Genomic DNA, 12,051 nt, shown 5'->3' on the forward strand with positions numbered 1-12,051 from the left:
TTCTAGAATGTCACATAAATGGAATCCATACATTTTGAGAAAACAATGTTGTGAACCTTTTAAAAAGGCTTCTTAAAAAACATTCTGAGAAATAATTTTTAGGTGGTGATTCCCGACGTACAGGACATTACTGGTCATCCGCTGGTGAATTTTATTTATCCCCTGTGACATGCCTTGGTTTTCACGCAGGTTAGACCAACCCACCTGAGACTAGCCAGTCTCCAAGCTGAAGTCATCTCTCCATAGCTGGCTCTGTAGAGCACATTCTCTTTTCCTTTTTTTGAACTGAAAAACCTGATAAATAATAAATAACAGAAGTAAGTTTGGGCTTGCTGAACTAGAGTTAAAATAAAACCCACTGGGAGTATAACATGTTTTGAATTTTTTTTTTTTTTTTTTTTACTTTCAGGCTTATGCATGTTCTAATAAAGCAAATAAAAGTATTTCTTATCGTAAAGATAGCTAGCGAAGACCACTGGAATAGAAGAATGAAGAGTCCAGTGTCTTTAGTTATGAAATGAGCAACTGTTGCCATAAGCAAAGTTGCCTGCTTTCTCGTGGCTGAGTGGCACAGGATAATTGCTATGCTCGCGGCAGACGGATTATACTTTACTGCCAGGCTTGGGCAGCTGGCACCGTGCCACTGCAAAACAGGGCAGGACGCTCTGACAACATGCTGGTAGGTTTGGAGGCAGATTCCCACACTTGCTGGCTGAGTGACCTCAGGTAAATCATTATGAACTGTCTTTTCACATCTTTTTCCTACGCAGTCGTAGGATTTTGCTTCTCCATTTTTCCTAAACTCTAATCCTTAGTGACAAATATTACAGTTAATTTTTCCAGCCAGTTATTTATCTTAGACTTTGCTTATGGAATTTTTGTCATAATAAATTACATATATGGAGAGTCAAATCGATCAATCTTTTCCTTTATTGCTCCTTGATTTTGAGTCAAAGGTTATAGAGAAATTCATGTTTTCTTCTAATGCTTAAACGGTTTTATTTTTTTATCCACTGTGGTAGCCAGCCTCCAAGGTGACGGCCAATGATCCCCATCTTCTGGCGTTTTCTCCCTCTCGCACTGAACAGAGTTAACCAGTGTAAATATATGGTACTGTGGAGGTGACACAGTGCGGCTTTTGAAGCTAAGTCATAAAAGGCATCGTGGCTTCTTCCCTCTTCCTCATGGATCATGCTTTGTGGGGGAAGTTAACTGCTCCCAAGTCCTGAAGATATTCAAGCAGCCCTATGGACCCACGTGGTAAGGAACCGAGGCCTCCTCCCAGCAACCGTGTGAGCGAGCCATTGAGGAAATGGATCCTCCAACCCGGCAAGCCTGGCTGACGTGCTGACCACAAGCTCGTGGGAGATACCGAGTCAGGACCACCATGCCAAGATGCTTTCAAATTCTGGATCTACAGAAACTGTGAGATAATGTTATTGTTTTAAGCCAAGTTTTGGGGTAATTTGTTAACAGCAATAGGTGAGTAATATATCCACAAATTCATTTGCCCCGTGAGCAGAGCACATGAGATTTGAATGTGATATTTGTATGTCTTTTAATGCTCAGGGACTGTTCTTTGGTTCTGTTCTGGTCCTGGACTACAGTTTAGATAACTGAGGCTAGATGATGTCTCTCTGGATCCATACATAAACTGGTGTTGCATCATCACAGAGCCCCCTAGTATGACAGACATAGCAGTGTGCAGGTCTTGGAGGCCATTGTGTGTTGGTTAAGATCCAGTTTCTGTTGCTTTGACCACTCCAGGACTTGGTCATCTCACTCAGGAGTAACCAGCCTGAGTCTGGGAAAACCAGCTGATGTCAAAACAAACCTTTATACCTACACAATCATGGTGTTATTTTATAGCGAAGGGAATAATGTGTTCTCTCTTAAGGAACTTAATCCCTCCATGAATGGTTGGTCACCTGTAAAATGATGATAACTTTCCACTTTAGTAAGGATTATACAACTGATACTGTACTTATAAACTTCCTAGTGCCTCACACACAGTAAGTGCTTAGTTAATATTAACATTATTGCTCCTAGGATTGAAGAAATGTTACTTCAGCCACCCAAGCTAGAACCTTAACTCCTTCCTCTCCCTTCCTCTGCATGTTCAACCCATCACCACAATGGATCAAGTTTATCCCTAAATACTCTAAATCATTCCTTTCTCCCCACCCCATGGCCTCTCCACAGCAACTCTCCACATTCAGGCCCTCATTGTTTCTTGCGTAGCACGTTCTATGGGGCTCCAGTCCAGGCCCATCCAGTTGAGTCCCTGTGCTGCTGTCCAGGTGACCCTTGAAGACATCAACTTGATCATGTCACCATCTTTTATGGCCTCGCATGGCGCACAGTATTGGAATCACCTGAAGGGTAGGGGATTGTTAAAAATACAGGCTCAATAATATCACCCTAACTCTACAATAAATTTAGGAATGATTGTTTCAGAGCTGGGAGAAGCGGTTCAGGAAGAGGTCCCCCAGCTGTGGATTCTCCAGAGATTCAAGGTGGATGGAAGTTGGCAGATCCTCCCAGTAGGACACGTGTCCTCCTTTGACTTCTATGTGTGCTTTTCTCAACATGTGGCCCCATTTTCTGTTTCTGGGGATGCAGTAAGTACACAAGCATTTGCACCTTTAGAAAATTATGCTAAAAAAAAACAGAAAAGAAAATGTTGATAACGAAAATCAACTTAAGTCACGGTAGTGGCAAGCTCTTGTCATCCTAGCTACTTGGAAGGCCGAGGAGGGAGGATTGCTTGGACCCACGAGCTGGCAGCTGCAGTGCACCATGATCGTGCCTGTGAATAGCCACTGCGCTCCAGCCTGGCACCATATTGAGACCCTGTCACTTAACAAAAAAAAAAAAAAAAAAAAAAATCAACCTAAATATTGCCTGTGCCATCTGTGGATTCTTCCCAGGAAATAAACCATGTTAAAATAATGGTTAGTAAATGAGGCTCGGCAGTATAGTGTATCTCATCCAAAAATGTAAGGAATGTGTGATCAATTGTATCAGCAGTCATGGGAGAAGCTGTCAGTGACTGATAAGGAGTTGTAAAAGAGAAGACTCAGATTTAAACAGGCTCTTTCCAAAAAGATCATAATGCCGTTCTTGGAGGTGGGAGTCTTCTAGCCACTGAAGAGATGGAGTGGAGAGAAATCCCCTTCTCTAGGCTTGGCTTAAATATTTCACATCAAATGACCTAAGATGCCAAAGGTGGTCCCCAAGTGCCCTGACAATAAAAAGTATCCAGAACATAAGACAAATTACCATCCTAGAAAGCAGGGACTCTGGGAGGACCTTTCACATTCAGGCCGTGCAGTGGGAAATGTACAATTTGGCGTCTCATTGGTATGGTTCGTGGGAGTTTGCAAAGCTCAGACACCTGTCCCTTGAACTTCCTCTCTGTTCTCCCAAAGGGAACACGCCCACACGTGGACCTTTGTTTAAGCGAGAAAGATCTAGAGTTTTAGTGGTGTCATTGGGCCTAGCTTTGCATCGCATTTTTACTATGGCTGCTCGTGTGCGCCCTAAGCATTTGTGCACTTGGTCGAGTGTCCCGAGTGGGGATACTGCAGCCTTCCTTCAGGAAACTGTGAATGACAATGGCCTGCTGGCTGCTGTGACAGCCCCTGTCGCGCGAGAGCGACCCAGCTGGGCCTGAGGGCACCCGAGGCGGTGCTTGCTCGGGCGGGGGCGGGCTCCGGGGAGGGCGGAACAGCCCAGGTCCACAGAGGGCCGGCTGGCTGCTCGTCCTCAGGCCCAGCGAGGCCGCGCGGGTGCTGGGTTCGGGGCAGCCCCGCAGTCCACCCAGAGGCTCCCGCCGCGCCGGAAGCCGGGCCGGGACGCCACCGCCATGAGCGGCCCCCTGCGGCCGGGCCCAAGCGGCTGGCGGCTGGCGGCCACCTTGGTGCTGGCGGCGGGCGGGACGCGCCCGCCCGCCGAGGGCTTCCGGCTGCTGCTGCTGCACCGCTCCGCCAACCAAGGCTTCTTGCCCGGAGCGCACGTGTTCCCCGGCGGCGTGCTGGACGCGGCCGACCGCGCGGCCGAGTGGCGGCGCCTCTTTGCGCCCCACCAAGGGCCGCCGCGCTTCGGTCTGGGCCCGGCGCCGCCTCGGCGCGCGGCCTTCCCGGTGCTGCCCGACGCCCGGCCCGACGGGGACGCCGCGGCGCTGCCCGATGACGTCGCCTTCCGCATCTGCGCCATCCGCGAGGCCTTCGAGGAGGCGGGCGTGCTGCTGCTGCGGCCCCGGGGCTCCGCGCCGGACCCCGCGCCCGGCCGCGCCCTCGCGCTGCCACCCGGCCTGGCCGCCTGGCGCGACCGCGTCCGCCGCGACCCGCGCCGCTTCCTGCACCTGTGCGCGCACCTGGACTGCACGCCCGACATCTGGGCGCTGCACGACTGGAGCGGCTGGTGCACGCCCTTCTCGCGCGGCGCCAGTCGCCGCTTCGACACCGCTTTCTTCCTGTGCTGCCTGCGCGAGCCGCCGCCCGTCTGCCCCGACGCGGCCGAGGTGGTGGGCTGCCAGGTAGGGCTCCTCCCGCCGGGGAGCGGGGGCCACCGCCGGGACTCGAGGGGGACCCCTTCTCAAGGAGGACCCCCTTCCCAAGGCGGACCCCTGCTGGCGGCCAGGGCCCTCCGGGTCTGGGACCAAATGAGTGAGGGACCAAAACATGCCCTTGGTGAGGCGCCTTCTGCTCACCCCACTCCGCTTCGCAGTCTCAAGGCCTCGCCTCTCCCCACGCGCTTCTCCCGGGAGGGCGACTGCGGAGGTCCCAGCCGGCTCTGCACAGTGCTTATATGTGTACACTGATTTCGTCTCTACAGCCCTTTAACTCGGTTTCCTCGCAGAACATACTCTGTATGACTTCAGTCTTTTTATTTAAGTTTATTAAGTTTATTGAGACTTGTCTTATGGCCACGAATATGCTCTATCTTAGTGAATGTTCCCCTTTTGCACCTATAAAGAATATACTGCTGTTTGATGGTGTGTTTGTAAACATGTCAGATTAGGTTGAATCTGCTGGTAGTGTCTTTCAGTTCAGGTCTTCCATGTCATGTACTTGTTCCAGCTAATGCAAGGGACTGCATACACATTTAGGACTGTTAAGACTTGATGGACCGACCCTTTGATTGTTATGAAATACCCTTCTTTACTCCTGGTAATATTTTTCTTCTGAGATCTGAAGTTTACTCTGATATTAATATAGTCACTCTTTATTTTGATTTGCATTACCAGGCTGGAGTACCGAGGCGTGATTGTAGCTCACTGCAGCCTCAAACTCCTGGGCTTAAGGAATCCTCCCACCTCAGCCTCTGCAGTAGCTGGGACTATAGACACGGGCCACCATGCCTGGCTAATTTAAAAAAATATTTTTTTGTAGAGATGGGGTCTTGCTGTGTTGCCCAGGTTGGTTTCAAACTCCTAGCCTCAAGCAGTCCTCCTGCCTTAGCCTCCCAAAGTGCTGGGATTATAGGTGGGACCCACTGTGCCCAGCCCTAATAAAGAATCCAGGCTGGGCGCGGTGGCTCACGCCTGTAATTCTAGCACTCTGGGAGGCCGAGGCGGGTGGATCGCTTGAGGTCAGGAGTTAGAGACCAGCCTGAGCAAGAGCGAGACCCCGTCTCTACTAAAAATAGAAAGAAATTATCTGGCCAAGCCAACTAAAATATATATAGAAAAAATTAGCCGGGCATGGTGGCGCATGCCTGTAGTCCCAGCTACTCGGGAGGCTGAGGCAGGAGGATTGCTTCAGCCCAGGAGTTTGAGGTTGCTGTGAGCTAGGCTGAGGCCACGGCACTCACTCTAGCCCGGGCAACAAAGCAAGACTCTGCCTCCAAAAAAAAAAAAAAAGAATCCTTAACCTGGTTTGGAACAGTGGTTCTCAACAGGGGTGATTCGCCCTCCCTATCCCCAGGTGCACTTGGCAGTGTATGGAGGCATTTTTGGTCATCGCAACGGGGCCGGGGTGGGGGTTTGCTACTGCCATCTAGTGGGTAGAGCCCAGGGATGCTGCTCAACATCCCTATTTAAGTATATAGGACAGCAACACAACATAGACTTATCTGGCCTGGTGTCTATAGTGCTGAGGTTCAAGAACTTAGTGGAAACAGAATGGAATTTGGAGCCAGACATCTCCAAAGTCTGAAGCCCAGATTTTCTAATTAAAGGAGCTACCTGAGTTTCCTTATCTGTAAAATGGGTGTATGCAGCGTTACCCTAAGGACTAGAAACATTTTATGTAAAGCATTGTGAGCAGTGCTTTACTGAAAACAAGTAAGCGATAAATGATAACCTATTGTAACCTTTGGTCTGGAATAACCTGAACAGATTGGATATTAAGTGGGTTGATGCCCATCATTTAAGTCATCATATTGATAGTTATCTCTGATCTCACACGGTTGCCTTGGACATAGAGAGACTGGGTGGTCCTTTGAGACCAGGACTTTATTTATTTTTGTGTTTGGTGTTTTTTTTTTTTTTTTTTTTGAGGCAGAGTCTTGCTTTGTTGCCCGGGCTAGAGTGAGTGCTGTGGCATCAGCCTAGCTCACAGCAACCTGAAACTCCTGGGCTCAAGCGATCCTCCTGCCTCAGCCTCCCGGGTAGCTGGGACTACAGGTATGTGCCACCATGCCCGGCTAATTTTTTCCATGTATATATTTTAGTTGGCCAGATAATTTCTTTCTATTTTTAGTAGAGATGGGGTCTCGCTCTTGCTCAGGCTGGTCTCGAACTCCTGACCTCAAGCCATCCACCCGCCTCGGCCTCCCAGAGTGCTAGGATTACAGGCATGAGCCACTGCGCGTGGCCAAGAAATTACTTCTGATTAAAATCTAGTGCCCGGCTTGTTTTTGTTTTTTTAAAAGTAGTTTTAGCCAACTTCAGAATGATTTGAGGTGCTTATTAAACTCATAGATTGCTGGACCCCGTATCAGGACCCTAGGAATGCGAAGTTCTTCACAGGCTTCACGGGAGATGTTTAAGCATACATAAGCTGGCATACCTTTGACCTGTAGTCATCCAAGGCAGAAATCAATTTCAACTCACTGGCCTTGGGGATGGGAATCAGTTTCTCCCGGTGTAAGTGGATATTTAGTAAGCCAATTAAAGGAGGACTTTTTGGGGTTATCCATGAGTCAGCTCTTTTTACCCAGATGTCTCTGGAAGGAAGGCTGGAGAAGGAGTGCAGCTTGCAGTGATGAACCCACTTAAGTTTAATGGGGAAACACTGCCTGGTTGAAACTCTACAGAGTGACTACACTTCCTGGACTGTAAGCTCAGTCAGGCTCTCTGCCTTCCTTAAAGCCAGTGCTGCTCCTGATCCGTCACCTCCTCTGTAACGTGGCACACATCACACTGTATTTTGGTTGCTGTAGTTCTCCTAGGGCCTAAGAGAGCTTTGTGTCCATCGTCATATACTCAAGCCTTAGCTAAGGTGCCCCATTGATTTTATTATTTTATTTTTTGAGACAGGCTCTTGCTCTGTCACCTAGGCTGAGGTACAGTGGTGCAATCATAGCTCACTGCAGCCTTGAACTCCTGGGCTCAAGTCATCCTCCTGCCTCAGCCTCCCAAGCAGCTGGGATTGCAGGTGTGCGCCACCACGCACAGCTGATTTATAAATTTTTTATAGAGACAAGATCTCACTGTGTTGCCCAGGCTGTTCTCAAACTTCTGGCCTCAAGCAATCCTGCCTCAGTCTTCCAAAATGCTGGGATTACAGGAGTGAGCCACTGTGTCCGGCCAAGGTTCCCATTTATGGGAGGAACGAGCAGGCACCAAATTCTCAAACTACTGTGATGATTTTACCCTTCAGAATCTGCCTTCCTTTGGGAGTGACCAGGACCACCTTGCCCTCAGCATCTTCTCCCATTTAGTGCTGAAAAACTGTCCCAGGTCAAGCCTTGGTGGTCTGTCCTTGTTTATTTACTAGTTCTCAGGATCACTGTCCCGATCATCAGCTTCTTAAAAGGAACAATCTAGCTTCATTTTTTTAATTTTTTAATTTTTTCAAGTCAACCTGACCTGGGAAAATTCAGCTTTCTTCACCAAGTCTTTTATGTTGTCTCAGAGGGATCTACCAAGGCAAGTGAACGAATTCATTTTCTATCTTCAGTTAGATCTTAGGTAGTGATCTGACGATCTCAAATCTTACATTGTCTGTGGCATAAACCTTAGGAAGCCCCGCCTTTGTCCTTCACAGTGGCTGTCTCCATCCGAGGCAACTCAAAGTTTCATGTCAAAAGAGATTTGGTTGGCACCCCCGCAGTTCTACGAATTAAGAAGACTTGAAAACTTTGCCTCTCTGTCTGACCTGCACAAATTTTGTTTGGATCGTTCGTTAGAAGGGCCGGAAAGGTGGCTGCCAGTGACATTAGTGACCGCTGATGGGATGCTCCAGCTTTTACCAGGTAAATCAGTGAAGCGTCGATGCCTTTGTGAGTGTTTATATTCAGTGCGCTGGGCTGCATCGCAGTTGGCCCAACACAGAGACATGAATTAGTCTGTGTTTTAGAGCCTACAGGGTTTTAATTAAATAAAGTCAAAGTTTATAAAATATTCATGTTATTATAACCAGATAGTCTGAATAATGTCATAAACATACCTCTATATGTGTATAAATACAGTTTCTGGACATTGAAAAACTTTTCTCATATATTAGCTTTTTTACATTTTAATTTTGAATTATGAGAATGTGTAAGTTGTCAACTTATTTGCATTAGGGAACTTGTTTGGGATCGACTGCTGTTGGGCAGATGGAGCTTTTGTGGCAGTTTCGGGAGGGGCCTTGTGACCTGTCTTCATGGCTGCCTGCTCCGTCCTGAGAATAGTGATGAGGGCTGTTCCTCCACCTACAGGTGGAAAATTCAGCAGTTTTCATGTAATTTCTCTAAATTAACCTTGAGATTATCAGAACAGCCCACACTGAAACACCAAAAGTATATGGATATCAAGGCCAATATTAATGTCCATATTGAAGAGAATGAAGAGAATCGTGAACTGTATGAAATTTATAGTTCACAGTGAAAATATGCCAGTCATAGATGTTTCTGTGCCCACAGAAAATTCTGGGCTGGGGAGTTGGGGGAATATTAAAAACACAAGAAAGAAATTGAGATAACGTTCATAAAATTAGGGTTATTTAACAACTATCTCACTTCCAAACACATCAAATAGGTAAAAAATAAGTACTGATTTATATTTCACTAATATATTGGAAAGATTTATAAAATAATACTTCATGGAATTAACATTTTTTCATTTTTCAGGTGATGAGCTGTACTTAGAAGATTCAGACTTATTAGAAAAGGTTTTGTCTACTGAAAAAACGACTGAAGAAGTCATGAAGGAAGGCAAGAAATTTCACCGAATAGTGATGTACAACAGCCATCTCTATAATCTCCACGTGACTATTCCGGCAAAGGATAAACACATTTACCCTAAGAACTACATAGTAGGAGCGAGCCGTCTGTAGGGTGCTGCTTATTTGTGAGCCGGCCTGCTTGAAGTGTCCTAATGGATGACAGGTGACTCCATTTTCTTGAAACCTTGGAACTTTGTGCCTATAAATTGTTTCTTACTTCCAGTGTATTATGGAGCTCTCTTATTTTATTCTTTTAACCTTACAATATGCCACAAGTATAAAGTTTATAAAGTATAAATGATCTTGTTACCCAAACAAAAAAATTTCACAAGGGTTCCCACTGCCGTATTGCGTTTGTTTGTTTGTTTGTTTGTTTGTTTTGAGACAGTCTCACTCTGTTGCCCTGGCTAGAGTGCAGTGGCATCATCATAGCTCGCTGCAATCTCACACTCTTGGGCCCAAGCAATCCTCCTGCCTCAGCCTCCTGAGTAGAGTAGCTGGAACTACACACGCACTCCACCACACCTGGCTAATTTTTCTATTTTTAGTAGAGACAGGGTCTCGCTCTTGCTCAGGCTAGTATCGAACTGCTGAGCTCAAGCACTCCTCCCGAGGCCTTGGCTTCCCAGAGTGCTAGGGTTATAGGCATGAACGCCTGGCCTGCTATATTGTTTTATTATTTCAAAAGTTTAAATAAGATGTTCTACTACCATTGTTCTAACTGTTCTAAATGTCTTAGCACTTTCCCTGAGGTGCTTTGGAGATTGATCCATGAATTTCTATTTCTGTTTTCTATTGGAATTGATTCAAGGGTGTCTGATTAGGTAGTGAGCAGTAGACTGAAACAACCTTCGAGTAAGAGTGTCTTGTTTTCTTGCTATGTCTTTTGCTTAATGATTAAGATACAATTCTTTTTAAAATCAAATGCCATTACTTATTATCCCAAATGAAATTTATTTTAGTTAATATTTTAAAGAAATAATGAAGCCATAACAGAAGCCATCATTATTTCTACTCCAGAGTGTTAATGAATGAAAAGAGATGAGAGGTAATTGTAATGTTTATTTAGTGACGTTTATTTTCAGTATGTTTAATATGAGTAATTTTTTACCTCCTTGAAAGATGAATAATGTTTATTGAATAAGGGTGGGAAATGATAGTTAGATACTAATTCTGTTTCAAGATCTTTGACTATATTATGCATTGTACAATAGATTTCATTTTCATGAAGTACCTTAGTTTTCATGTCTACAGAATAAAGGTAATGATAAATAAAGTTTATGTGTATTATTTAACCCTGATTAGAGGAATATATTTGGAGCAGTGGTTCTCAACCCAGGCACTTTTGCCCTGAGGGGGCATTTGGCTGTGTCTGGAAACACTTTTGGTGGCCACAACTGAGGGGAGGATGCTACCACCGTCTAGTGGGGAGAGGCCAGGGAGGCAGTTAAGTCACCCGCGGTGCACAGGATGGCTGCCCCTCACAGACTTACCTGGCCAAGGGTGAGAAACCTCCACCTAAGGTAAAATCTTTTTTTTTCCCTCTCCAGTAAATACTTCCAATATGTAAATTTTAGGAACCACAGATACTGTTATCATTGTATGTGGCTTTTGAACTTTTGGCCTTGGGCATAATGTTCTTTCATTCTCACAGGCCAGGAGTGTCACTTACAGCTGGAAGGGGCCTCAGTGAACACCATGATTTTGCCAGTGAGAAAACGGAGAACGAGATTTATGTAGCCAGTTAGCGCCGCAGCCAAGAGTAGAACTTGAGCCCTAGTCCTGCGCCTTTTTCATGGGAGTTACTGTGGCTCAGGGGGTGATTTTAGGGGATGTTGTGATAAAGTAATATGACTGGTTTTTCTTCATAGAAAAGATACACTTGCTGTTTTTAATCTGAATGAACCCTTTCCTCCTAAGAATTCCTTTTGGGTCACTGTCACATGACTTCCTACCTATGGTGAAAGGTGATACCTTGCCCCCCTAGCCCAAAATAATAGCGTTGACCTCATGAGCTGAAAACTGATGTTGTTTTAGAACCCAGCTTGCTAGTGCTCATGGCATTCATCACACAGTCTTTCTTACCTAATGTATTCAAGCTACCTGGGCCCCAGGTACAGAGGCAGAAGGCTGATTTCTTGACCCTTCCCATGACTGTCCATGCCGATATCTCCACTCCATGCCATCTGGTCCAGGGCACGGCCAGGACAATTTGTTTTCTATAATACCACACATTTCCTGAAAGTGCAGTTACAAACTCAGGAATGAGCATTAAGTCAGTATATATTTCCCTTGCCTCTCTTTTTTTGGTTGATTCTTTTGGATGACCTCCCTCAGCATCCAGAATGGGGCTGGTATTGATATTTTAGACTACCATGTCTTGTCCACACAGTTTTTATTTTTCTTTTTTTGAGACAGGATCTCATTCTGTTGCCTAGGCTAGACAGCAGTGGTGTCATCGTAGCTCACCGCAGCCTCGAACTTCTGGGCTCAAGTGATCCTCCTGCCTCAGCCTCCCAGGTAGCTGGGACTACGGGCATGTGCCACCACTCCCAGCTAATTTTTTTTTTTGGTATTTTTGTAGAGATGGCATCTCATATGTTACTCAGGCTGGTCTCGAACTCCTGGCCACAAGCCATCCTCCCACCTTGGCCTCCCAAAGGGCTAGGATTAC

General features: G+C 46.2%; 1 protein-coding gene across 1 annotated transcript; it reads left to right on the forward strand.

Moving 5' to 3' along the window:
* The first annotated feature begins 3,817 nt into the window (after positions 1 to 3,817).
* NUDT19 (nudix hydrolase 19) lies at positions 3,818 to 10,409 on the forward strand. The gene is made up of 3 exons (XM_069457539.1): positions 3,818 to 4,540; positions 8,217 to 8,424; positions 9,283 to 10,409. Exons 1-3 carry the CDS (start codon positions 3,869 to 3,871, stop codon positions 9,486 to 9,488), a joined length of 1,086 nt encoding a protein of 361 aa, XP_069313640.1. The 5' UTR covers positions 3,818 to 3,868; the 3' UTR covers positions 9,489 to 10,409.
* Positions 10,410 to 12,051: the final 1,642 nt, after the last annotated feature.

The sequence above is a fragment of the Eulemur rufifrons genome, chromosome 24, assembly GCF_041146395.1.
Source record: "Eulemur rufifrons isolate Redbay chromosome 24, OSU_ERuf_1, whole genome shotgun sequence".
Lineage (NCBI taxonomy): Eukaryota > Metazoa > Chordata > Mammalia > Primates > Lemuridae > Eulemur > Eulemur rufifrons.